Source organism: Phoenix dactylifera, chromosome 5, assembly GCF_051530095.1.
Source record: "Phoenix dactylifera cultivar Ajwa chromosome 5, Ajwa_hap1_PhDact_Kaust_v1.1, whole genome shotgun sequence".
Lineage (NCBI taxonomy): Eukaryota > Viridiplantae > Streptophyta > Magnoliopsida > Arecales > Arecaceae > Phoenix > Phoenix dactylifera.
In genome coordinates, this window is record NC_143194.1 from 2,564,925 (window position 1) to 2,592,744 (window position 27,820).

The 27,820-nt window shown below is 40.6% G+C and overlaps 3 protein-coding genes across 6 annotated transcripts; 2 read left to right on the forward strand and 1 right to left on the reverse strand.

Moving 5' to 3' along the window:
- The first annotated feature begins 1,944 nt into the window (after positions 1-1,944).
- LOC103709329 (putative nucleoredoxin 1) lies at positions 1,945-10,973 on the forward strand. Of its 2 annotated transcripts, none has more exons than XM_088721349.1 (3): positions 1,945-2,128; positions 8,211-9,173; positions 10,087-10,973. In XM_088721349.1, exons 2-3 carry the CDS (start codon positions 8,403-8,405, stop codon positions 10,786-10,788), a joined length of 1,473 nt encoding a protein of 490 aa, XP_088577475.1. In that variant the 5' UTR covers positions 1,945-2,128; positions 8,211-8,402; the 3' UTR covers positions 10,789-10,973. The 2 variants fall into 2 exon arrangements, with proteins under 2 accessions (XP_088577475.1, XP_008792848.3); XM_008794626.6 differs by lacking the exon at positions 1,945-2,128 and adding an exon at positions 6,786-7,124.
- Positions 10,974-11,224: 251 nt separating this feature from the next.
- Positions 11,225-18,678, reverse strand: LOC103709331 (pentatricopeptide repeat-containing protein At4g33170-like). 3 transcript variants are annotated; one of them, XR_003386135.4, is made up of 3 exons: positions 16,615-18,667; positions 16,257-16,373; positions 11,225-13,222 (listed from the first exon to the last, which is right to left on the reverse strand). XR_003386135.4 is itself a non-coding variant. In XM_088721348.2 (3 exons), the coding sequence occupies exons 1-3, from the start codon at positions 18,337-18,339 to the stop codon at positions 13,095-13,097; spliced, it is 1,962 nt and encodes a 653-aa protein (XP_088577474.1). In that variant the 5' UTR covers positions 18,340-18,678; the 3' UTR covers positions 11,225-13,094. The 3 variants fall into 3 exon arrangements, 2 of the variants coding, with proteins under 2 accessions (XP_088577474.1, XP_008792851.3); XM_088721348.2 differs by having other exon boundaries at positions 16,623-18,678; XM_008794629.6 differs by lacking the exon at positions 11,225-13,222 and having other exon boundaries at positions 15,986-16,373.
- Positions 18,679-23,836: 5,158 nt separating this feature from the next.
- LOC103709332 (exocyst complex component EXO70A1) lies at positions 23,837-26,502 on the forward strand. Its single transcript, XM_088721350.2, has one exon. The coding sequence runs from the start codon at positions 24,096-24,098 to the stop codon at positions 25,998-26,000; it is 1,905 nt and encodes a 634-aa protein (XP_088577476.1). The 5' UTR covers positions 23,837-24,095; the 3' UTR covers positions 26,001-26,502.
- Positions 26,503-27,820: the final 1,318 nt, after the last annotated feature.

The window sequence follows — 27,820 nt, forward strand, 5'->3', positions numbered from 1 at the left end:
ACTTAGATATCTAAAAGGCACTTCCAATTTGGGATTGGTATTCTCCGCACAAAGTAATTGCACTATTACAGGATTTTCTGATTCAGATTATGCTAGTGATTTGGACAGGAGGAGGTCGTTAACCGGATATGTATTTACTCTCTCTGGTTGTGCAGTCAGTTGGAAGGCTACTTTGCAGCCTACAGTTGCTTTGTCTACTACAGAAGCAGAGTATATGGCGTTGACAGAGGCAGCAAAGGAAGCTATTTGGTTAAGAGGACTAGTACAGGATTTGGGTCTCGAGCAGGACCGTTTGGATATTAATTGTGACAGTCAAAGTGCTTTGCATCTTGCCAGAGATCAGATGTATCACGAACGCACTAAGCATATAGATGTCAGGTATCACTTCATCAGAGATTTGGTGGAGAATGGTGATGTCCGGATTCAGAAAATCTACACTGCTCATAATCCGGCTGATATGTTCACTAAACCAATCACAGCAGTTAAGTTCAGGACTTTCCTGAACTTGATTGGTGTGAGCACTTGTTAATGCCCTTCCGGGCTTGTGGTGAGGAGGAGGTTATTTTATCAATCCATATTTGATGGTAGGTACATAATTTGTCGCAAGGAGGAGGATTGTTGACTATTTTGGACTTTGCTCCAAATATTGGTTTTGAGAGGGACTATTTGCAAAATGACATTTCATTATATAAAAGGTACATGTTACCTCTTTTCCCGTGGGATGAAGGGCTTTGTTTTGTTTTTAGGTTGAAAGGGTTTTCAGCCGCCGCCGCACCCATCTTCTTCATCCTCCCGTGCGCTCTCGGTCTCCTGGCAACATTCGACTTGGGTTCCCTTTTGTCTTCACTCGCTGGAGGCTTTCTTCCTTCTTCCCTTCTTCAACCGTGGCTTCTTTCTGTGACTTCCCTGTTTCTGTGAGCCTCTTTCTTCTTTGCTGTTCACAGTAAATGCAACAAGGGAAGGTATGGTTTTGATACTCATTTGATCTACCATTGGAGCCGTAGAAAGGTTGATTTGCATACTACACTTTTGATCTATCATTGTGGCTGCAGAAGGGTGATCCGATCAGGTTGTTTCTTGCTTTATATTTGGTTTTATATTGCCTCATATTGTGATCATTTGGCAGTCCATATTTTGGGCTCTTATGTATCTATGTTTGTATCCTATTGGGAAGATTGATATAGTGGATTGCTCCTCCTCCCCGTGGATGTAGGCACTTGCTGCCGAACCACGTAAATTTGGTGTCTTTGTGCTTATCTTTTCATGCCTGTGATGTGTTTGATGGAATGCCTGAATGAGTCCAATTGTTAATTGGTAAGCCGGATAGAGTGAGTTTTGTGCCCATTAATCCCAACATAATATAAGGTTGAGGCACTATGTGAGGATCCGTGCGGATGTGTATTTAGCTCTACATTGGTTATTTGCTGAATAGATCTTGGGTATTTATACAGGATTAAAGAACCCAAATAATATCTTTTGACTAGTCTTTTTGGGTAAGATCCTGAATTGTTACAAATGATATTAGAGTAGATTCAGCTCATAACTTATGTAAATTATGGGATACTGCAACACAGATTCATTTAGACTGATCAAAGACCAATTATAGTACTTATAATTAAATTTGAATGGATTTGAACTTTTAGTCTGACGAGGATGTCAAGGCTTAAATATGAGAAGTATATGAGGACTCGTGCCGTCGTGCGGGTGCTGGATTAAAAAATTTAAATAACATTTTTTGGCTAGTTTTTTTTTTTAATATGGTCCTAAATTGTTGCACATTATGTGTTGGCTCAATTAAATGTCAACTTGGCCAAAAAAACAAACAAAAAAGTCAACAAATTATCCTTTCTTGACCCAACCCATCTCAAAAATGGATGCTGCCTCGCGGGGTCAGAATCTGGACCTGTCGCTAAAACAAACAAGAGTCGGGAGTGGTTCAGATTTTGGTCGGCGTGAGAAGCCTGTGCGGCCCCTGCCTTTTCCCGTCGCCGCCTCTCAGGCCTCAGCGCCACCTGCCTTCCTTCGTCCCGGGCATCGGTAGAGGGGATCGAGGCCTCCCAGTTTTAGCGGAGCATCGTACCGGCAGGAGGAGGCCCAGGGTTATCCGCGCTCCCCGCTCTCTCGCGTCGTAAGCCTCCGCTTCTTTTCCCTCTCCTTTTCATGTATTGCTGGATTGATGTGATTGATTGCTGGTAAGTAAAAAGAATATATTTTTCTCCTGGTTTTCGACCCATTATATAATGATTTGGGAACTCACCCATCTCGTAGTTACATCTACATTACAGCAATTAATGCCGGTGACTTTTATGGTGGTAAAAGTGGGAAATTTTGATTTGTGTTGTGAAGTTGGTGGTGATCCTTTATGGCTTCCTCGGTCGCTATATTTATTTATTTATTGCTAGTAATTCTTGTTGTGGTGAATTATCCCATGCCATTTTTGGTGTTTTTCAATGTAATTTTTGATTGTAACTTTGATTTCTTTTGTCTATTTTGATGCCCTCTTGTTGTGAAGGTTGTTTAGGATCCAGTGGCTGTAAAGATGTAAACGATGATGTCATTCTGTAGGTGTATCTACCTGTTGCTTATTGTTTTATGTGCTTCAGATATATTTGTAGGGGTGTGCTGAGCTTCAATTAGCTATTTCTTATGTGCTCTGAGTATGTTATGGGGAGAATACACTTATTTGTGCTCTTAAATGTTGTTTTATTTGATATGATTGTGGGGGAACAAGTCATAAATGTCTAAAATGATGCACCAGGGGAAAAGAGGTTACTGGAAATAATTCAAGTTAAGTTTCTTTATAATTTTAAATGGATGGAAACTGCACATTTTGCTGAAGCCTGTGAAACAAGAAAGAAAGTTAGGTCTTTCATGTTCAATTGTTATAATTGCTTAACCTGAGTTATATTTGCCGATCTATATCGATAGTCAGATGCATAGTTTAAGCAATCCATATACATAGATTAGCCTTCGTAAAGTGAAAATCTGTTCGATTAACCATGTCCTTTCAAGGTATAGAGAGAACAAAATGGACACTCGATCTTGTTTTACACATCTTAAAACACATTCAAACCAAAATTCAACTGATTTGGGTGGTTTTAAACCATAATGTAAACAAGTATGGCATCGTACAATTAGAGGTTCCTGTTTTGTATCCGCTTGATGCTTAAAGTAGAGACTTGGAAAGCATATATAATTTTTTGTTTGTGGGGAACATTGACATCATAGATCATGATCAGCAGTGTTCACTTTCATTTCTAAAGAGATTCCAGAAGCATTCTAGCATTACTCTCTCTCTCTCTCTCTCTCTCTCTCCCTCTCTCTCTCTCACACACACACAACAAACACACACCCTCCAAATATTTGGATTATGGAAAATTAAGGCCATTATAGCATAAATGTTAGTTTAATTATATCATAGTTTCTTTTCAGAATATTGTTGGCAATATTATGGAAAGAGTTGGATGAATGGAAATGGTTCCTATTGAGTGTTATTTGATGATAGCATGCCAACAACACGAATATAAATTCTATAAGAATCTAGTGAGTAACAGAGTTATTGACTAGTAGCAGAATAGTGGTTGAAGCAGCAGAATTGAACAAGATAATTTGATCACATGTAGTTAGAGCCAGAGATAAGCTTGGCGAGGACGGAATGGGTCGCACTTGAAGTCAAAATATCTAAATGGAACTGGAAACAAAGAGCTTGGAGATGCTCAGCATGGCAAAGGATATGAATTGTAGGACAAGTAATACCAATATGCTTGGAAAAAAAAAAAGAAAACCTGTGTATGTGTTTATATACATCTTCTGATGGGTTGAAATATTCTTCCATTTTGGATGGTTAGCAATCTGTGGAATAATTGCTTTCTTGCTTTATTCAATGCACAGCGTTCTAGTTATGTGAAGCTGGAAAGATTTAACCCTCAGCCACCACCACCACCACTACACTCCAAAACACACACACAGGAAAAAAAGAAGAAAGAAAAAAAAGAAAAAACCATTTTCCCCTCCAATTTATCATTCCATGGAGATTCATGAAATGATCAAAATGGAGGGAAAAAATCATCTCAAAAGGAGGAGGAAAAAAAAGGAGAGAAAGGAGACAGATGCACAAGCTCAACAGAACACAAGAAAATTAGCACATAGCTAGCGGCACTCTGAAAGAGGAAACTGAGCATCCATCAATGCCAACACCTGCAAAGCGGACCCAAACCCAGAACATCCAAACTCTGAGACAGGATGCATGAAGTAATCGAAGGTGAATTGTTACTGAACTTACTGTGGATGCTCAAGTTTCTTGGTTTTGCTAAAATATGCAAAATAATTTATGCTTGGAGACTTATTGCTCAGACAAAATGCAAGCTATGTCAATCGACAAATTCTAAATAATGTCTTTCCAAGCACAGTTGTTACAACCCATTAACTGCTCGGTAGTTGTTGCAACCATTCTTCGCACTATTGTACTTACCCTATATGCTTGTTGCAGGACTCCCATAAGGTCATCAATCGAGGCTTCTAAGTATGTAGTTACGTACTCTCCTTTGCATAGACATATCTATAAAAAGCTGAGAGAGGTCTACTCTCTACATGTTCCAATTCTGCTACTTAAAATGCAGTTTTTGTCACTTTGGGGGTATTTTCATGGATCTTAAAGAAATCATTTGCTTATCAGCCTGCTGCAGTACTTTTTGTAATGAAAAATCAGTTATAATGAAATTTCATTTGAGTTCAAAGATTCAATGGCACTTTCTACAGGTTTCATGCCAGAATTCCAGGTTATAGGGATATTCTTATGTACATTGGGTTATGTTAAATATAGTGTCAGGCTAATGCTGCCGGATTTTTTTTTTTTTTTTGCAGACTATGTATCTAGCTGAGGAGGTTGATTTGGGTAATTTAGTGCTTACTGGTTTGGATGAGATTCTTTCCTCCACTGCTTCTTCTTAAGAGTATCAATATTCCCTATCTTGATTATCAAACACTTGGTTTGGAACCATTTAGCCTCTTTTTCTCGCATCAGTTCCTCTCCTCGATTAACAATATAACTAATGTGCTAAGTGTGTATCATCTAACTGTGTACTATGTATTGACAATATCATGTTCTAGAAATTATGTATCAATTTACCTAGATGTGTATATTAACTTGCTAAATAACTAATTTGCTTGGTATATATATTACTTGGTTCTGTAGTATGTATGGTTTATTTTTTTATTTTTTTAATCACAGAATCGATGATTTCGTTAGTAGAAGAATCCATAACTTTTAGATTTCTTTTTAAGATGCATACTAAAAAAATATACAAAATAGGAAGCTTGTCTTTTTTTTTTCTTCTAGTGCTCGCCCCATATGATTTTTGTTCGTTATTAAGATACGAAGTTGTCCAGAAAAGCACAATATTCTCTCTCCTTTGCATTAGTTTCTCCTGAAATTCTAAATTATTTAGCTACATATGAATTATTCCTCGGACATTAGACACCAACATAATGAAGAGGTAATGGGGTTGATGGATCAAAAAGATAAAAGGAGAAACAAAGTGGTCTAAAATAATGGCAGCAATAAATGATCCAAAGACATTAATTTGGACATATCCAAAGACATAAATATAAATATTTAACCTTGGATGGGGAATCTGTGGGCAGCTTGAATTGTAGATCCTAGGATACAGATTTATCAACTGATAGTGTTATATCATATTTTTATTAATAAGTAAAATAAATATGGCAAACCATGAAAAGTTGGATAGCACTCTAGTATGATTCAATTTTTACTATTTTAGAATGATGTGTGCTAACAATTGTTTGTTTTCTAAGAATTTACGAAGTTCTTTGTGGTAATTATTTCATATAATCATCAATTGCAGAATGAACTCTCTTATATATCGACTAAAATTTTGCTAGAAAATATGATTATAACTTTGTTTTTTTGTTACTGTCTTTTACCTTAGATTATTTCACAGAAGAATCATGTAAATTTTTGTAACTTTAGCCCTGACAAGTATGTTGAATGTGTCCTCTTCCACCCATCCATCTTTTATTTCTACCATCTGACACATCAGCTAAGAAGCTGTAGTGCTGTCCGAAGCCTGATAGCTAATCCTTGCCCCTCGAGTCGGATCATCACCCGCCTGCAGATGATCGCTCAATCTAGACCGTTCATCATATGGAAACTTCTTGTAGCGGCTAAACGGTTTCACGGTGGTTGTTAAAATGATGTTTTTTTGTATTAATACCCTTCTTAAAATTCAAATTTATATAAATATTTTTTAAAAATTTATATTTATTTCTATATTTTTATAAAATACTGTTTTTGCACAAATATCTCTAATACAACAGTTCTTTTAATACTATTAATAAAAATCATATTTATTTTAATTAAAAACAAAACAAAAATTTAAAATTATTTTTTTGTCTTTCATCGCGGTTGTTTTATAAATATTTTTTTTTTTGCACATCTATTCATTAAGGTATTTTAGTCATTTTAATTTAAAATCGTTAATTTTGTGGTACATTAAAAAAAAAGGATAAAATAGTAAAAACAAGTATTTTAAGAGTATGTATATGCAAATATCAATTTTTAAAGAATATTTATGTAAAATTTGATACGTAGAAGGATATTTTTGCAAAAAATATATATTTAAATACAGGAGTATCCCGTCACCTTTTCAACTCTTCCACGCCGACCATATCCTCCATGCACGGAGGAAATTACCGTGAACTCCCTACCACTTCCGTCTAGTTACGACGGGAGCCGTCGTGTCCTTTTTGTAATAAACCCCTCGAACCAAGGCCGACCCCCTTCCCCTTCGCACCGCCCTCGCTCCGGAGTCCCCAGATACGCCTGGTGTTTTCTTAACAGCAAAGCAAAGAATAATCAAAAGAAACTTAACGGACGAACAAACGCCGAATCTCCTCCGTCAATAAAACGAAGCCCCCCCTCCCCCTGCGGCTTCTCAGCCACTCTGTCCGAAACCCAGCAAACCAGAGAGGGAGATACAGAGTGAGTCGCCGGAAGAGACATGGCGGAAGCCGAAGGAGCCGCTAACGGCGGGAACGCGCACGATCTGAAATCGCTCCTCTCCGCCGAGGGGAGGGACTTCCTCGTCCGCAACAACGGCGATCAGGTGCCGATCTTTTCCCGACTGTCCCCGGTTTCTTTTTTATAAACCTATGACCTCTAAAACTACCTCGATTTTTGGGAAATCATCGGCGTTAGTCTTACTACTCTTAGTTAAATAACGGTTATTATAACGGGAGAGCTCTTCCAGACACCGTACTGGTCTTTACAGCGGCGTTATATTAAAAACATATCTGTCGCTCCAATCTCTTAGTTAAATAACAGTTCTTTTGTTTCTTTTTCCAGTTTGATTATCAAATTTCGGTTATGTTTAAATTTTTCTTTTTCTTTATTTTGTAGCTTAAATAGTATATAGTGGCTTACAGTAGCAAAGTCGTGCCATTATGAAAATTTTATATTTTAAGTAATATTATATATATATATATTTTGGTACATCGATACTTGAGTACAGCTCAAAGCATCAGACAAAAATGCATGAGAGGCAAAATAGAAGCGTGGGTCTTCCAGATGAGTTGATCAAAATTTATTGATTTGTGATGCTTTTGTAACGCTCGTGATGCCTCACCATCATTTTTTTTTTAATTATCAAAACGTTACAAACGGATTAGTTGGTAATGAGTCATATGTCTATGGGATATCAATAGAATCTTGCTTCTCCTTTTGATGGAGCCTCGTAATGAAGGAAGAAAGCATTCTGATACAAAGCTAAATTGAATTAAAAATCAGTTTGACAGAAAGTTGAACTTTAATTCCTAACTATTAGCGAGGTGCAATCTTCTCCTCATCATATTGTCTGTTGTTTTATCTATTTTTTCTTGCTGGCTGTTACTTATTCTATTCCTTTTGCATTGTGCATTCCATTCTTGTCTCTCTCACATATTTAATAAATTGAGCGGCTCAGCCTCCCCTCCCTTCAAAAAAAAAAAAAAAAATCCTGGATGTCATTAATTGTTCTCCGCTTGTATGCCCAGGAGAGGCTTACTGTAATGTTATTTATTATTTTTTACAAAAAAAGCTTTATGTTTCTGATCTCCCAATATATCAACTCTCTTCATTTCAATGGTTGTTGATGGATTAAAGAACAGAGCTAGTCTGAAGAATGGATAACATCTTTAAACTTGAAACACTCCAGGTGAAGATCAGCAATTTAGATGGTAAAGTCACTGGTCTTTACTTCTCAGCCTCATGGTGTGGCCCCTGCCACCGGTTCACTCCGAAGCTGGTCGAAGCCTACAATGAGATATCATCGAGGGTCGGCGATTTTGAGGTCATCTTCATATCGGGCGATGAGGATGAAGAGTCATTTAACAACTACTTCTCTGAGATGCCATGGCTCGCCATTCCTTTCTCAGACTCTGAGACCCGAGACCGCCTCAACGAGCTGTTTGATGTTAGCGGAATACCCCACCTCGTGGTCCTTGACAAGAGTGGCAAGGTTCTCACCGATGAGGCTGTGCGGGCGGTGAGAGACTATGGCTCCGAGGGGTACCCGTTCACGCCTGAGAGGATTGCGAAGATGAAAGAGGAGGAGGAGGCTGCGAAGAAGAACCAAACTCTTCGAAGCGTGCTGGTTTCCTCCTCTCGTGACTTTGTGATATCAAACAGTGGAAATAAGGTACCTGTGGCAGAACTTGAAGGAAAGATTGTGGGTCTGTACTTCGCGCTGAGTTCTTTTGCGCCATGCATTGAGTTTACCCGAGTGCTCTCAGATATGTATGGCAAGCTGAAGGAAAAGGGGGAGAGTTTTGAGGTCGTGCTGGTATCCTTAGATGATGAAGATTCATCTTTCGAGCAAAGCTTCGCCAGCATGCCATGGCTTGCAATCCCCATCAACGACAAGAGTTCCGAAAAGCTCGCCCGCTACTTTGAGCTCGAGACCATCCCAACACTTGTTGTGATTGGCTCGGATGGGAAGACTCTGAATGCCAATGCTGCTGAACTTGTGGAGGACTATGGGGTTGAGGCATACCCATTCTCTCCAGAGAAGTTGCAGGAGCTCGCAGAGAAGGAGAAGGCGAAGATGGAAGCACAGACGCTGGAGTCGCTTCTTGTTTCTGGGGAGCGGGATTATGTCATTGGAAAGGGCAATGTGAAGGTAAGGATTCCATCCAGTTCAGTATACTGCTTTGCTTGCTTGGTTCGTTGCGAGGATTCTGTCCATGTCTGTTTAGTGCTTGCTTAGCTTATCTTCATCTCGAGCTTATTGAGTTCATTGGCTTTTAATGCATGCTGCACCATGTAAAACCTTTACTTTTAGGCATTCTTATTATGACACACGTTTGAGCATGATTTAAGTCCACTTATTTCAATCCAGGTATAAGACTGCCTTATGAGTTCATCAGTGGTAACAGTGTGGCATTCAATGGGAAATATTTTAGTACAAGCTTAAATCAAACTCATGCATTATAAAATAGAAATCGTTCCTTGTACCTGGAGAATGATTTTGTTTGAATTAAGTGGGTAATATATATATATATATATATATATATATATATATATATATATATACTCTGTTCAGCACATGACATTGGATTATGAAGGTGGCAGCATGGACTGTTTCCCACAAAAATATCACCTACTTTTGGTGATAGGATCTCAAAAGCATGCATATTATCTATATAATCAGCAGCATGTTTAAATGTTTCTATTTACAGAGCAAACATTTCAAAAATCGAGTTCAGGCTTCTCATCAACCTTACTTCAATGGTGGTACTTACATTACTCTTTGGGTGTCAGTGGTTAAGAAAGAAAAAGCTTGGATACAAAACATCTCCTTGGATAGATAAGAAGGATTAAACAACAACATGAATCGACGTATGTATTTTTACCTATTCTTGTGCAGATAAATGGTTGCATGGAATCCTTAAAGCAATTTGAAGCATGGTATAGAGACAAGTTAATAAATGTTTATCTTTAACCGAACAATTCTCCAAATTACTCTTGGAACATGTCTCTATATATGCAGCAAGTTTACAAACTTACCTCTTGTCTCCTTCCTCTTGGATTAGGTTCCCATATCTGAACTTGTTGGGAAGAGTATCCTTCTCTACTTCTCAGCGCACTGGTGCCCTCCGTGTCGTGCATTTCTGCCCAAGCTAATCGATGCATACCACAAGATCAAGGAGAAGGACAGTGCCTTCGAAGTGATCTTTGTCTCAAGTGATCAGGACCAGAGCTCCTTTGATGACTTCTTTTCTAGCATGCCATGGTTAGCCCTTCCCTTTGGAGACGAGAGGAAGAAGTCTTTGAGCCGCACGTTTAAGATCTATGGCATCCCATCCCTTGTTGCCATCGGCCCAACTGGAAAAACAATCACCAAGGAAGCAAGAGAGCTCGTGATGGTCCATGGAGCTGATGCTTACCCCTTCACCGAGGAGCGATTGAAGCAGCTTGAGGCAGAGAGTGAGGAAATGGCAAAGGGATGGCCGGAGAAAGTGAAGCATGAGCTCCATGAGGAGCACGAGCTTGTGAAGACCCGCCGTTTGGGGTATATCTGTGACCGGTGCAAGGAGGAAGGCAAAGGGTGGTCTTTCTTTTGCGAGGAGTGTGACTTTGATCTGCACCCCAAGTGTGCATTGGAGGAGGAGGAGGATAAAAAGATGAATGATATCGATGAGGGTGGTTTACTTGGTGAGGACCCTCAAGACAGCCAAGGGGAGGGTGGCAAGGAGGGGTATGTGTGCGAGGGGGGTGTCTGCTATAAAGCTTGAGGTCTTCTATCACTGGTTTTCAGACAATTATATGTTACCTTAAGTCCTAAACTGCTTCTGATAACTCATGATGCTTGTTTAGAATTTTAAATTCCTGTCTTGTAATCTGAAATGGAAATGAATAGGCTTGTCCTCTGATTACAAATCTTATGATAGAATTCATAGAACTTCAATGGTTCCTGCTCTTTCACAGTTTTTAAGCAGTTTTAGTATATATAACTGTGGTTGTTTATCAGGCTGTTAAAAAATGATTTTGTTTACTAAACCATGTATGTCTGAGTTTGTCAAAACAGTTATATACAAGATGTTATGCTGATTGTAAAGAGTATATATTTTACCTCATAAACAAATATATAGAAGGTGCCAAATGACACCTCAAAGGACAGGATTGTGGCATAAAGGTTAATTAAAAAAATATTAGAAGATTTTTTTATAAAAAAAAACTAATAAGGGCAACATACTGACTCTTTTTCAAATAGAAATTGGTGATTTTCCGGAATGCCTACATTGTATTGAGTGTAGATGTTCGAATACTATCTTATCTAACGAATTGAAAGAAAAATTAACTAATAGTATTTCAATTTTAATTTTCTAATTAGAGCATCATTACTTACACATGATTAGTCACCTGATAAAGAATGATGACATTTTGTTTCAAAAGCTAAGGTAGGCTAATATTTGAGACGGCAGCAAAATAGATGTTTGAGGGAGCAAATTTGCTATATCTATTTTCTTAGATACTTTGGTAAGTTGTCAAAATCCAACATGGCATCCGAGTGGCACAACCTAGATATGGGCGGACCCATTGACTCGCTGCTAAGGTGTCCCATTGCAACGAGCAACATGGAGATCTAAATTGAAATCCCCATCAAAAGTAGGGATATTAACTCTGCAATAGAAAACAATTAGGGGTATTAACAAGGTGACATGGCTACCAAATGAGACGAAGGATGATTGATTCAAGCTTAATCTAGATGTTTTATTCAGCTAAGCTCAAGATCAGGTCGATTAATATCAAGCAGACCTCAAGCTCCCAACAAATTGCTTGTTTGAGGAATTGCAGAGACAATGAGATTTTACTAAGCTTTCACATATGTAGTCCGAGATAATCTTGCTCGGTATATTTTCTTAACAACTAGAACATTTAGCAGCATGTTTAACAATGCACCCCTTAAATTAGCATCTGATTGCCAAGAAACAATTTTATATAAAATATAATATACTTAATAAATAAATATGAAAATAATTATAAATACTAATTAAAAATATTGTTTTTGCTTATATACATTCGTATACCGACTTTAACCAAGCTGAATTAAGCTAGCCAAATATCAAGCTTGGGTCATTAATTAATTGAACTAACCTGTTTGTTTTGACAATTCTAATTATAAAAAGGGTGCATTTCCTCAACTCTCCTTCTGATTTTCATGATACATTGCATCATTTTTTTTTTAAAAGACAAAGAATAAAAGAATTTTTTTTTATATGAATACCCTCCTAAATATCAATTTTGCATAAATATTCTCTCAAAATTAATATTTACATGTATACCCTCGTAAAACACTTGTTTTGCTATTCTATCTTTTTTTATTCATGTTTTTACATATGTACCCACGCCATCTAACGTTGTTAAAAAATTAATAGTTTTAAATTAAAATGACTAAAATACTCTTAATGGATAGATATACAAAAAGAAACATTTATAAGACAATTGCGATGGAAGACAAAAAAAGTAATTTCAAAATTTTATTTTATTTTTAATTAAAATAAATATGGTTGTTATTAATGGTATTAGAAGAACCATTATATTAGGAGCATTTATGCAAAAATTTATGAGGTACAGAAATAAATATAAATTTTAAGAAGATATTTATGTAAATTTAAATTTTTGGACGGGTATTTATGTAAAAATCTTTAAAAAAACAAAAGAGAGGAGAGAGAGGGAGAGAGAGAGAGAGAGTTGCCTTTGGGGCCCAAGTCATGCGGAGGCCATGGTCGGTAACGGGCCTCCCCTAGAAGCTGACGTGGCACCGGCGCATGAGGCGGAGAGATCCTCCCCCTTCTCCATTTCAGACCGCTTGACCCCCTCAATCTCCGGTTTCCATTTCTCTCCGTCATTTCTCTTCTCTCCGTTAAGCGATCTCCAGTGATCTCGTGCGGATAACCATCGAAAAGTTCTTATCTTTTTCCCCCCTCTTTTGTCTTGCAATTCTTCCATAGACGAAAATAATGGAAGGAAGTGCTTTGGATGATTTGATCGAGAGGTTACTCGAAGGGAAGAAGAGCAAGGGGAGTGGCAAGAAGATTCAGCTCAGCGAGGCCGAGATTCGCAATGTCTGCGTTGCTGCGAAAGAAGTCTTCCTGAGCCAACCCGTCCTCCTCGAATTGGAGGCACCCATTAATGTCTGCGGTAATGCTCGCGACCTCACGCCCCCTGCACCATACTTGGCTTAGAAGCGAGAATTGTTAAATTATGATATGTTTAAAATTTTGGCCAGCTTTAATTTTAATGATTCTTTCATGTTTTTTGCTCTTCCAAAATTGATCATGAATTGCATTCTCAAAAAAAAACAGAAAAAGAAAAAGAAAATCATGAACACATGATGATAGGTTTGAACCATAAATAAAAACAAATTGTTAGATTAAGGAGTTGAACTTAGTTTAGGACTCACACTTGTGCTCATGCTTTTAATCCCCAGTTTCTTTTCATTGTGGCTCATAGATTTTTAGGGTTAATGCCAGAATGAATTGTTTAGGTTCAATTTTTTTGTCATTTATTTGTAATCTGCCTTCTTAGATTCGTTACAAATGAATTTAAATTTGTTCCTTCTTTCAATTTGTGCATGACTTTTATGGTTTGTTTTCGTTTAAAATTTCAGAAATTCAAAAATTTAATATGTTGATGATGATTTTAAGCTAAAGCCTAGAATCATAAAATGGAAAGAAAAATCTATGAAGTAAAATAAAAGAAGGGTTCTGCGAGGCATCGTTCCCTTGCTTCAACCCTATTCGGCTCCATTGAAGAGGTTGGGTTTTGTCCCAAGACTTTTGGAAAGATTTTTTTAAAAGCATGTCTAATCTGAAGTGCAATACAATCAGGCTTGTCAGCTTGTCTGTAGGAACAAGAAATGTACTCTAATTTCTTGTGAGTTTATAACTGATTAAAATGTGTGATTATTTGTTTTCTATGCAACATTAAAATAAGGATGTGATTGATAAAAATTCAGCTAATTCAGTAGGTCATAGTGCTAAAATTACTATTGGGTTCAATTTTCAGCATACTAGTAGTAACTGATGGCTTCATTAATATATTATAACCTCGACTTTCATGTCATGAATATTTCTTGCCTTTTCTCTCTCAGATTACCAAGTATTACTATACAATTTTTGGTAAAATGTACTGATATGCCATTTTTTTTTTCAGGTGATATCCATGGCCAATTCTCTGATCTGCTCCGACTTTTCGAGTATGGTGGCTTTCCTCCACACTCTAACTACCTCTTCCTCGGTGACTATGTCGACCGAGGGAAACAGAGTATTGAGACCATCTGCCTCCTCCTCTCCTACAAGATCAAATACCCTGACAACTTCTTCCTCCTTCGAGGAAACCATGAATGTGCTTCCATCAATCGGATTTATGGCTTCTACGATGAATGCAAGCGTCGTTTCAGTGTTAGGCTTTGGAAGCTCTTTACCGATTGCTTCAACTGCCTCCCGGTGGCCGCTGTCATCGACGATAAGATATTCTGCATGCATGGTGGGCTCTCACCAGAATTGCAGCACTTGGACCAGATAAGGCAGATTGAGAGGCCAGTGGACGTGCCAGACCAAGGATTGTTGTGCGACCTACTATGGTCGGACCCCGACCGAGAAATTAAAGGATGGGGAGAGAATGATCGAGGTGTTTCATATACTTTTGGGGCTGATAAGGTGTCTGAGTTCTTAAGGAAGCATGATCTTGATCTTATTTGTCGTGCACATCAAGTAAGTATGCCTAATCTACATTTTATCAAGCATTGATGTCAATTCTAGATCATCCAATCTCTAAATTTATAAGATAGCCATTTTGGATGCCTAAGAAAGGGTTGGATGTTGGAAGACTTGTGGTGAAGGATAAAAAAAGGAGGATTGAAATGTTGTTTATTTAATTTTAAGCAAAAAAAAAACATTGTGGTATGTTTCATTATTATTTCCAGCAAAAGTTAAATAAGATGTTGGTTTCTTAGGTTTTCGTGACCTTTTAAGGCATGATAATCTAACAAACGGATTTAACGAAACAGGTTGTGGAAGATGGCTATGAATTCTTTGCAGATAGGCAATTGGTGACCATATTTTCAGCCCCAAACTACTGTGGGGAATTCAATAATGCTGGCGCACTGATGAGTGTAGATGCGAGCTTGCTTTGCTCTTTTCAGATCCTCAAGCCTTACAGAGGGAAGGTAGGAGGGCAGCTGGATTAAAAGTATCGACAATCACAGCAGAACTAGCAAGCTTTAGGCTTAAAACACGAGAAAGGGAGGATGAAAAAGTTGGTTACATTTGTTTTGTTTTCATTTACTTTACTGAAGGATTATTTTGCTACTCCTTTTTGCGGCAGATTAGTTAAGCTTTCTGTTGCACAATGCTTTAATTTGTATCTGTATATATATAAAAGGAAATCTATTGCATCCATACACTGATCTAGCATGCCAATTGATTCAAGTCTTTTTTATCAGAAATTCAGAACCACAAAACATTTACCAGCCTCCCGAGCACTCGCTACTTTATGTCTCAAAAAGTCATGAATGGTAGGGAAGAAAGAGTGATCCGATTTCATTTTCAATTATCCTAGCATATGGTCTGCAGACATGGTCAGATGCCATATAGCACTTAGAAACTAACACCACAGATCATTCAGACTTTGCTGAAATAAAACTATTGCATGATATGAAGATGTAGTCCTCAGATCATTAGTCCTTTAACATCAGAATGAAAACCTGGATTTCCATCAAATGAAAAAAGAGTTGGTGTGCCATCTTCAACATCCTAGTCAATGTGTTATGGGTTATCTAAAATTTGTATAATTTAAAATATAAAGTTTTCTTAGCACAGTGGATATTCGGTGACTTGACATTAGTGTCCTAGAATCCTATTACTTTTTGCAGCCAAATAAGAGCTAGGTCCTCTTCCTTCAAATGTCATAAACATAAGTTAGAGATGAAACGAAAGCATATAATTTGATCTCTACACCATCAGAGGCCAAGCACTAGCAAGAGAGCAAGTAGGATGATCAACTTCACAGTAATTAATCCCTTTTCTTGTATATAAATTACAATTTGCGGTTGATTTTTAGCGGTGCTTCAATCAACATTTAAGGATCAAGAGAGCACTAGGCAGTAACAATTCAGAACTAAATGGCAGATTTAATAGTTTGTATCTTTCTAAGTTGCAGATCCTTCTCCAGTCAAATGAGGAAGAGATGGGTGTACCAGGTATATCTCCAAGAATAATTCCCTCTTTGCAATGTTGAGGAAGACAAAGTGCTGGCACCTTGCTGCCGGTAAAAGAGCTTTCTACGATGTTGATACTGGTCGAGAGACACTGATCTGGAAATTCAATAAACACCAAGTTTCAGAGATTGCAATACATTAGCCAAGCATGTAGATTGTTTCAACTATTCTTATCCTTGTCAAGAATTATATGGCTCGTAGTGATCACTAGCCGACCGATGATTTCATCATTTCGCTTGCACCAGAGAAACTGTAGTGGTTTTGCAGGGGCTAGTGGAATGCACTATAGAATCAGTTGAAGTAAAATCATTGACAATAATCATCACAATGTACAAACCTCTAGACCTGAAAACCAGCTTCGTGCAGCCTCCTTTCTCAATCCGCTCGCATCCAATCTCTCCCTCAAATTCTCCTTTTCTTCCCACAATCTTCCTTCAGCATATATATTCGACAACAACACATACGGCCCATCCTTCTGTGGCTCCAATTTCATAACCTTCTCTGCAGACCTCTGTCCCAATTCCATCTCCCCATGAATTTCACAAGCTCCAAGAAGAGCTTCCCATGCCAATGGATCCATTTCTATCCCCATCTCCCCTATGAACCTCTCAGCTTCTTTCAACCTCCCGGAACGACCCAACATATCAACAACACAAGCACAATGTTCCCTCTTTGGCTTAATTCTGTAATGGGTCACCATAGAGTTGAAAATTCTAATCCCATCATCCACAAGACCTCCATGGCTGCATGCAGATAGGCCTGCAAGAAAAGTAACAGCATCCGGCTTAAATCCTTTGCTCTCCATTGATCCAAAGATTTCGAGAGCCTCTCTTCCCTTCCCATGCTGACCAAGCCCAAGAATCATCACAGTCCAGGACACCACATCACGGCTCCTCATAGTTTCGAACACCACCCGAGCATCTTCCAAGCTACCGCACTTGAAATACAAATCTACTAGAGCATTCCCCACCATTACATCCGATGAGAACTCTGACTTGACAATCCTACAATGAACCATCCTTCCATGCTCAAGGCTTGCCAGGAAACTGAATGCTGGTAATACACTAGCGAAGCAAAATTCATTCTCCATAACACCGGATGTCACCATCTCTTTGTAGAAGCTTGCTGCTTCCTCTGCCAGCCCATTCTGCACCAGCCCTGCAATCAGTGCAGTCCAAGAGATGATGTTTGGCTCCGAAACCCTCCGAAAGGCTGCAACCATAGAATCCATCCCTCCTCCACATTTGGAATACATGGTTATGAGAGCATTCCCAATGGGAGCATCTGACACCAAGCCAACCTTCCATGCACACCCATGGAGCTGCATGCCGAACCTCAAATCTTCTCTCTCCAAGCACGTTTTTAGTACAGTTGTAAACGTGAAGGAATCGAAGCTTCCATTTCCCTCCCTTCTCATTCGAGAAAAGATCTCCATGGCATGACATTTGCTCCCCCTCCGAGCACACACATCAATCATGATGTTGAAAGAGACTGCATCCAATTCAGCAATCTCCTCGAACGCACAAAGTGCTTCCTTTAGCCCTCTACACCTCTCATATCCGTTCACCATCGCACTCCCCACGAATTCATCCGAGTTGAGTCCAAATCTGATCGAGTGTGCATGGATTTGCTCCACAAAGTGAGATTCTTTCATGCCGTCAGAGGCAGCGAGCAACGAGGAGAAGGTGATGTTGTTAGGCTTCACGCCATCGGCCAGCATTTGAGAGTAGAGTCGGAGAGGCTCGAATGCGTTGCGGTTGATACGGATTTGAGCTGAGATCATGGTGTTATAAGAGACGGCGTCTCTCGTGGGCATTACGTCGAACAGCTGATGGGCTCGGCGAGCGAAGCCGCACCGGTAGTAGAGGCTGAGGAGCTTGTTCCAGAGAGAGAGGGAACGGTCGAGCGACTCGTGGAGTTTTTGGAGGCGGGCGTGCGCGGCTGCGCCCCGGCGGGCGTCCCCCGCGGCCGTGCACGAGTCCAGGAAGTAGGCTAAGCGGTGTAAATCGAAGGAAACGGCGTCGGCGGAGAGAGGTTTGAGGAGATTTAGCGGGTTGCCCATACGAAACCGATATGCTTCCAAGTTCTTTGCACGACTTGCGTACCAACTGAGTCAATGTGGCGGGAAATTCATGCATCCGCGCCTCTCTTTTCCATGCTTAAACAGGGGTTCGGGTTGTATGAAATAATGATCAATCTTCTTTCGCGACGTCGTCCGTTGGATTGCGCACCACACGTCTCCCAAAGCACTTTAAACTCTCCTATTCATCTTTTGCACACATCTTAAAGTAATATTTACACGATCTACCAGTGGCTTTGTGCAAAGAAAGGTGAATCATTCTTCCATACGAAAGATACAACCCCTACCCTACAAATAATGGTCCTTTCCTAGAGTTTTGCTTTAAATCTCTATATCTAAATGGTGAGCCAACTTTGGCGTTGTGATTTTAGATTGCCGGCGTTCCTCATTCTATAATAATATGATCTTCAATGATATTCATGATTAACCTGTTTGATTTATCATGAAAATCTAATATTATTAACCATATAATACTAAAACTATCCGTGATATATTTCATATATTCTATATATTTTAATTGGGACTAAGAAGGTATTTTTATCTCCAAACTTCTATCCAACATCACTATTATTGGGTGATCTTGGAAACATATCCTCAATGATGGGTTCAACATCAGTGCATTGGACGATCATTTTAGGACTAGAGGTGATTTGAGATCCCTACCTATAGAATCACTGAGGTTCAACTAAACATGGTGATTTAGTTCGGTGTACGAATTGAAATTCTCTTCTCGGAGATGTTTAAAGCTTTTCGCATTGAAACTAGGGTTTGTGGCTACATGCACAACAACGGGTAATGTTGACAAACTGTCTTAAGATAGCAAAGCGTTGTATTTGATTTATTAAACTATTTTCTATATGCTTATTCCCTTGCACTTCTGCAACAAAAAAAAGGAACTATTTTGTTATTGGCCAAAAATCATCACATGGGCATAAGATTTCTCTAAGATGCCGTACCTTATTCATATCATGTATGGATTAGCTTGCCATCATCTCTGTTCTCTAAGGTAGAGACTCTTTTATAGAAGATAGTATTTTGAAGCAAAAAAGTAAATGAATCTTATGTAATGCAAGATTCCTTTCACATAAGCAAGGACAATAACCTAGCTAATCAGCCAAGGGATACGAGCTTATAGCTTTTAATATTTTTTTTATCAAAAGACAGAAGACCAGATTTGGTAGGCTTTGGGGTCAGTGGCCCACCTTGGTTATTTAAGTTGAAAGGATTTGAATTTTAGGTAAATTTTAGAAATGAAAATTTTAGGTAAATTTCAATAGTGAAGCTATTGACATGATTTTATGTATATATATTTTTGTTGAAAAATGGATTTGGGGGGGGGTAGGCGAGGAAACCTCACCCGCATAGCAACCTTCACTGGCTCCCCCTTCCACCAGAAAATGTTCGATGCGGGTAGAAATTTTGCACATACCCTCCCCGACCCGTGGGTCACCCCACGTGTGAGTATATTACCCCAGCACCACCTCAATGCCAACTGGACCAGATAGCGCTCCCATCGAGCGTATCTAGGTGGAAGACATCCGACCAAGGTGGACCTCAATGCCTGCGCATTTCGAATCTGAACTATGCTGGTGGAAGCAAAGCCCCGTTCCAACTATGCTACCACCTTGGTGGCAGATTTTATATTTGTTTAGGTCGGTTCATATCTTGGCCCAACTCAAAGTTCTAAATTCCTTGATCTACATCTATCTTCCTAAAGTTCCTATTTGCATCCTTGGTCCATGACCTATCTCCTAAAAACTTGTATTATATGAAGCAGCTAAAGAATCTCACCTTAGAAAGGATATTTAATCGTATTTGTTTTGTCTTCTAAAGTCTTTTTAGAGATTAATCATCAACTACTTATTGTATCACAGGTATAAATATACTTGCTAGATATTAAGGGCAAATAAAATAAATGATCTTATATACACTCGTATTTGTTCATGGAAACAAAACTTGCTTTCCAATTGAATACAATGTAGGGTTATTCCAGTAAAGCATTGTATCAAATAAATACATCCTAGATATTAGTTATAACTGTCACTTACTTTCAAGGTTCAAGTAACTTGTTTTTTTTTTCCATTTTCTTATGATTTATAACTTGCTTTGACAAAATTTTATACTTTTTTGCTGTCCATATTTTAAATGAGCATAACTATAGTTATTATAAGCTGTATATTAGATATTTATTTATCCTTAGCATAGAATACACTTTTGTATTATTGAATCATACTTACTCTAATAGTTAAGTATCACATTTGTAGAATTTTAATTTATCTTTTAATTGAGAGTTTAAAGCATGTATTTTCTCTTAAAATCACTTTCATCCTATCGACACTTCTTTTATAACATAATCAATATGTTACCATTTTGAATATACGTTGCAATAAAAATAATTGGTTTAGAGGGATTTAGAATAGCAAACATAAATAGTGGAGAAAAAAAATATTCTTTGGCTATGATTACTATTAGTTCAACAAATTTATTCTTATTTATTAATATATGGAGACTCGGCTTTATTCAAATGAATCTCTACTTATATCCTATCAGATCTAGATCAAATAATGAAGATTCAACATTAATGATCTAAATCGTTGAATGTGATCTATTATCTCTAAATTATTTGTACATGAAATTTCATATGATTTAAAGATATTTAGATCATGCATCAAATAGTTAAAAAATTAGATAATTTGAATAATATAAAAATAATATATTATATTTGACTATTAAATGCATATGTTAGAAATTTTTGAATGATATGATTTTTATTGTATAAGTAGTTTAGGTAACAGATCACATCCAATATTCTAAATCATCGATATGAAACTCGTATTATCTTATTTAGACTCGATTGAATATGAGTAGAGACATACTCAGGTATAACCGTCTATTCCTCCCTTTATATAGCACAGTTGTGCATGTTATAAGATGCTCTTTTCTGCTAATGTACACTGATCCAGTTAATCAGCGGAGAAAAAGTACCATAATCCTGTTAATCAGCATAGAAAAGTACCATGTCTCACGCGGAGTGCAACTTTAGAGCTTAGCAAGTATTTATCTACAGGGAAACATAATTTGGTCATAAATGGTGTCACATTCTGTGGTTCCACTAGAGTTGCCGGAGAGCATAAGAGAGGGTGGAATCCTTTGGGGTAGGGCCCACGTGTTTGACAAACGAGCGGTGCGGCTCCCTTCCCGGAAGCTGCAGGCGACGCCAGCTGAGCCTCAGCCCGCACCGTTCGAAACAAGCCCAATCCCGCCCCCTCAAACCCGCGGACGGTAAGGTCCACATGCGGTCAGGCCAGTTGTTCCCTGGGGCCCACTGTCGGCGTCTACTTCCCTCTACTCGAGACCCTTAATTGTATCCAATTATATCACGCCACGCGTCTCTGGCGCTGCCCCGCTATCTCGCGAGTCGCGACCGAGACCGAGACCGAGACCAGCACCAGCCAACCAGCCCTAGACCCGGGTAGTTCTATATACACCCCCCCTATTGCTCAGGACACCCCCCAAAAACCAAAAAAAAAAATACCCAAACTAACCTTTAGTGTAATTACCATATTGCCCTTGAAATTTTCTCATACACCCCCTTCCTCCTCCTCTGTTTCGTTTTGAAAAGAAAAAAAAAAATCCCCCTCAAACCCCCCTTAAACCCCTCGATCCATTTACATCGTTTAGGCGATCTTTGAAGGAGATTTAAGCCCCATTCGAAGCATGGACAAGCAACTAGTGATTTGGGACGAAGAATCGGCCGCAAAGGTACGTGTTCCACCTTGTTTCGAAATTTTTTTTTTTTCACGGTTCGTGCTCCGTTCGGCACTGGATCGCCGAACAAAAGGCTTCTGTTCGGCTGCACAGTGCCGAACAGAAGCCTTCTGTTCGGCAACCCTCAACCGAGCAGAAGCCTTCTGTTCGGCTGCACAGTGCTCAATATATGAGCAGAAGGCTTCTGTTCGGTTGAGGGTTGCCGAACAGAAGGTTCAGCCGAACAGAAGGGTTCTGTTCGGCACTGTTCAGCCGAACAGAAGGGTTCTGTTCGGCGATCCAGTCCCGAACAGAGCACTGGAGGCGGGGGGGGGGGGGGGAGCTACCTCGAGGTGGTCGTGGAGGCGCCGGCGAGGTGCTCGTTGCTCGGGAGATGGCCGGGGAGGTGGTTCCGAGAGAAGCCGGTGAGGTGGTCGGAGATCGGGAGAATGCCGGCGACGAGAGGGAGAAGGGGGAACGGGGGGGTTTTGGGCGTTGGCGAGGTGCAATGCACCGACCGGCGACGAGAGGGAGAAGGGGGAGACGGAGGGGGTTTGGCCGCCGGCGAGGTGCTTGAGGCGAGGTTTTTTGGGCGGAAGGGAGAAGCCGGCGGGTGTTTTGGAGGGGAAGAGCGGGGTGGGGGGGGGTTTGGGGGGTGTAGAGAGCAATTTAGGTGAGGGGGTGGGGAGGGTGGGGGGTAATTTAGGAATTTTTAATTTTTTAGGGGTGTCCTTAGCAAATGGGGGGGTGTAGAGAGTATTTAATTTTTTTTTAATTTTTGGGGGGTGTCCTGAGCAATAGGGGGGGTGTATATAGAACCACCCCCTAGACCCGACGCTCTTTTCTCGAAGATTAATTTTCGTCCCTCATTTACCCTCCAACTCATCATTAAATCTCCAAATGCACCCTCTCCATCCGACGGCTGGAATCGCCCGTCTCATCATTGTGTGATCGCTCGTCCGCCGTCTCGCCCCTCGACTTCCCATTACGCCGATAGCCTGCCCCGAACTATTAACACCGTCACGATGGAAATAATATTTTTTAGATTTTTTTCATAAATACTCATCTAAATATCAAATTTTATATAAATATATATTTAAATTAATATATATATATTCTTGTAAAATATTTATTTTGCTATTTTATTTTTTTATTTTTATTTTTACATATATATCCACACTATCTAATGCCATTAAAAAATTAACGGTTTCAAACTAAACTAACTAAAATATTTTTAGTGAGTAGATGTATAAAAAAAAATATTTACAAAACTGTTACGATAGAAAATAAAAATATAATTTTAGAATTTTATTTTATTTTTAATAAAAATAAATATGATTTTTATTAATGATGTTAGAAGAATCGTTATATTAGAAATAACTATGCAATTTATGAGAATAAAAAATAAATATAAATTTTAAGAAGATATTCACATAAATTTAATTTTTTAGAAAAATATTTATGCAAAAAAAATCTATATTTTTTTCCCATATTATATGCACTGAATTAGAATTTTAATTTCAAAGTAACGTAAAAGAATTTCAAACAGCACCGTTATTTTTCACCGACAGTCAGAAGTCTTCGCAACCGGTGTCCGAAATCGCCCGCCCTAAAGTGGCCCGAATCTGATATCCACGGCGGAGATTCTCCAAACCAATGACCACTTCTTTATCAATCTCGCACCGGGATCAAATCCGAGAGAATCTCTATGTTATTGTCTGAACAGGTGTCGCCATACCAACCGTCCGATCAGTAGTCCTCAAGTGAAGCTGGAACGCCTTCGTCGGAATATCGTCGCCATTTGAGTCAAAGGTCAAACCTCACCTTTGGCTGTCTCCTCCGCACCTCGTTCTCCCGCCCCCTCTTCTCTCCTGGCCCAAAGAGAGAGATATTGAGACGAGAGTCCACGGTTGCCTCTCGATACTATTTTGGCTTCCAACCTCTCTCTATTTATCTTCGATCACTGCCGTTGAGGACATCCTATCACTTCGATGATGGACGACTACGGAGGCGTGATCGCGTCGCCGGCTGCGGAGGGGGAGCTGGAGGCGGCGGAGCGGGAGATCATGCGGTGGGACTCGGTGTCCCAGGCTGCCGAAGACCGGATGCTCTTCGACGGCGGGCACCGCTCCGACGCCGAGCGCTTCCTCCGCGCCGTCGACGAGATCCGCCGCTCCATCAAGGGCCCCATCGTCGTCGGCAGCCCCCGCCGGTCGTCGTCCTCCTCCTCCGGGTCCACGTCGGCGAACGCGATCCAGATCGCGATGGCCAAGCTGGAGGATGAGTTCAGTAATATACTGGTTTCTAGAGTCAACGAGTTCGAGATCGAGTCGCTCGTCGATCTGAGCTCGCTGTCGATGTCGATGGAGGAGGATTCGGCCGGCGGCGATATCTCCGATGCAGAGGGCGGCGAGGACTGGAGTCTCCGGCCGTCGGGATCGGAGGGGAGCAGCCTGGGGCACAGCAGGAAGAGCAGCAGCTACCAGTCGACGAGAAGCGTCCGGGAGATCGAGCTGGTGCCGGAGGACGCGATCGCGGATCTCCGGAGCATTGCGGAGCGGATGATCGCCTCCGGCTATGGCCGGGAGTGCGTCCAGGTGTACGGCTCCGCCCGGAAGGCGGTAGTGGACTTGTGCTTCCGGCAGCTCGGCGTCGAGAAGCTTAGCATCGGCGACGTCCAGCGCCTCGAGTGGGACGCCCTCGAGGCCAAGATCCGCCGCTGGATCCGGGCCGCCCGGGCCTGCATCCGGATCGTCTTCGCCAGCGAGCGCCGCCTCTGCGAGCGCGTCTTCGACGGCCTCGGCGGCGTGCCCGGCGGCGACGACGCCCCCTTCAACGAGACTGTCAAGGGCGCGGCCATCCAGCTCTTCGGCTTCGCCGAGGCCATCAGCATCGGCCGCCGGTCCCCGGAGAAGCTCTTCAAGATTCTCGACCTCCACGACGCCATCTCCGACCTCCTGCCGGATGTAGCCGCCCTGTTCCGCTCCCGGTCCTCCGGGTCCATCTACACCCAGGCCGCCGGCATCCTTTCCCGCCTCGCCGAGGCCGTCCGGGGTATCCTCTCCGAGTTCGAGAACGCCGTCCTCCGGGATCCCTCCAAGATCCCGGTCCCTGGCGGCACCATCCACCCGCTGACTCGCTATGTGATGAACTACATCAGCCTCATCTCTGATTACAAGCAGACTCTTGTCGAGCTCATCGTCACGTGCCCGTCGGCGAGCTCGCGGTTCGCCGGTGAGGATCCGGGTGCTGGTGGCCCGGAGATCGACTTCCCGGAGCCGGAGAACCCGTCACCACTGGCCGCCCACTTGATCTGGATCATCGTTATACTCCAGCACAATCTTGAAAACAAGGCCAATCTCTACAAGGACAATGCCCTCTCCCATCTCTTCTTGATGAACAACGTGCACTATATTGTCCATAAGGTGAAGGGCTCGCCGGAGCTCCGGCAGCTGATCGGAGATGACTACTTGAGGAAGCTGACAGCGAAGTTCCGGCAGTCAGCAACTAGGTACCAGAGGGCGACATGGGTGAGGATCCTCTACTGCTTGAGGGATGAGGGAATTCATGTGAGCGGGAGCTTTTCTTCCGGGGTTTCCAAATCGACGCTGAGGGAGAGGTTCAGGGCTTTCAATGCGGCCTTTGATGAGGTCCACCGGACTCAGGCAGCATGGTTGGTGCCGGACACTCAGCTGAGAGAGGAGCTGAGGATTTCGATATCGGAGAAGCTGTTGCCGGCCTACCGGTCCTTCCTTGGCCGGTTCCGGCATCATATAGAGAGTGGTAGGCACCCTGAGATGTATATCAAGTATTCGGTTGAGGATCTAGAGGCGGCCTTATCTGATTTCTTTGAAGGGTGCACACCTTCTCCACTCAACAGGAGAAGATCACATTGAAGAATCTGATGCTCTAAAGAGGTGTAGACTGATGGGTGTAAGCAGATATTCTTTAAATTTTTAGAGGGAAGTTAGCAGGCGACTGTTGTTAGTCAAGCGGAGCTTCGGATTTTCCAAGATCTTGTTGTAGCTGATGCAGAGATCTGCACTCCCCCATAATGTTTCTGAAGATCTTGTTGGAGCTGTTGAATACTCAAGGGCTGGTGCCTGTATAGTTTCCTTCTGTAAGCAAATTTGTTTCGATTCGTTACATGATCTAGTCTCTTTGTTTAGCATGTTCATATAAGTCCAGTCTGTTTATGTTAGCCTTCATTTGGATAATGATATAGCATTTTGCTACCTAAGCTTTATGTTTTTTTTTCAATGATATGCCTGGTTAATGAGCAGTATAAATTATTCCTGTATATTCATACTTCATACTCTTTTGTACCCTTCAGCAGTTGTTTTGGCTGTTTTGTGTTGAGGCTGAATGAAACTTTCCTGGATGGGCAGAATTATGTGATTCCATATTTTTTTCCAGAGTAGAATAAAAATTGTGAAATGGGGAAAAATTAGTAGTCAATGGTGTGCAGCAAACAAGCCTGTTTATATGCTTTATAATATTTTTTTTGTACCCTCTGTGAGCTCATCATGTTGGTTCATTGCATCATGAATCTTTGTCGACATATTAAAATGAAGAATGCCATTTCATGATGGTTATGTAATCAGAATTGTTGCAGCTAATCTTTCGTGTGGGTTCTGCAAGTCATTGTCATGCTTAAGCATAGCAGCTGAGAATGCCAAATTTTTTGAAGCATCAACTATAGATATTGACAAATGTAGCAGTCCTATGACACATCAAGCTTTTTACATCCTCGAGGCAAGGTTGTAGTTTGCTAGCATTATGGACAGATTGTACAAGACATTATGTTACCAATATATTACTATAATTATGGGACCATGATGTAGGACCAATCGAGGATGGCCTGAATATGCATTAAGGTCCAATGAACAATTATCTAGCTTGCTTTTCACTTTTCACTTACCAGAAAGAGGGCAGAAGAGAAAACTTTTGATTGTTATGGTTACACTAAAAATAAATCAACTTGCCTTGCAAATTAGAGAATCTGTAGGGGTATTAGAAATTCTAATATGAAGGTTTAATGGAAATTAGGAAGGTTTTTGCATTGGATTGCATGCACATGAAGGTTTAATGGTGATCTATAGAGAAAGAGAGAGAGAGAGGGGAAGAAACTAACCTTTTAAATCAAACAAGGCATGCTGATTGTTTATCCAGTCCCACAAGGCCATTTGTACTTCATGCCTTCTATAGGTAAACTAGGACTTTTCAAATTGGAAAAATAAACTTCTTCATCCTACTTGTTTAGATACTATTACAATCCCTAAAATTTGGGATCTAACCTTTATCCAAGATATGCCAAATAGAGACTTATGGGGCCCAACTAAAACTTTGAAAAGAAAAGCTTTGGGTGCCTGTTACCATGGATGATGCTGTAGCAGTACTTAGCATGAATACTGCTGGATGGTGCACCCCTTGTTTCGACAAAAGAAACACTTCCTAAAACATTCTTAATTGACTAGAATGTCCAAATGGCATCCAATCATAACCCTATGGCATGTATATGGACCATAGTTATGGTGCAGACTGGCTGGTCCGAACAGAAAACCAGCAAACCGAACCCCAAAATGGTCCAGTTTTCATGCAAGACCAGAAATGCGGTTGAAGTGCATGAAACCTGCTAGCCTGACCAGCTTTCTGAGAAAACTGGTGAATCAGGCAGGTGGAAAGCGGGTGAACTGGTCAGCAATCGAAAGTGACT

Bases quoted from the DNA above. Each gene is read 5' to 3' on its own strand.
- LOC103709329 (XM_008794626.6), top strand. From the start codon at position 7,020: ATGGCGGAAGCCGAAGGAGCCGCTAACGGCGGGAACGCGCACGATCTG. The intron at 7,125-8,210 runs GTGCCGATCTTT...GAAACACTCCAG, and splicing joins TCCGCAACAACGGCGATCAG to GTGAAGATCAGCAATTTAGA. The intron at 9,174-10,086 runs GTAAGGATTCCA...CTCTTGGATTAG, and splicing joins TTGGAAAGGGCAATGTGAAG to GTTCCCATATCTGAACTTGT.
- LOC103709331 (XM_088721348.2), bottom strand. From the start codon at position 18,339: ATGGGCAACCCGCTAAATCTCCTCAAACCTCTCTCCGCCGACGCCGTT. The intron at 16,374-16,622 runs GTCTAGAGGTTT...TTGAATTTCCAG, and splicing joins TGCACGAAGCTGGTTTTCAG to ATCAGTGTCTCTCGACCAGT. The intron at 13,223-16,256 runs GTACACCCATCT...AGTATGGTGCAG, and splicing joins TATTCTTGGAGATATACCTG to GGGGCGTGAGGTCGCGAGCA.
- LOC103709332 (XM_088721350.2), top strand. From the start codon at position 24,096: ATGATGGACGACTACGGAGGCGTGATCGCGTCGCCGGCTGCGGAGGGG.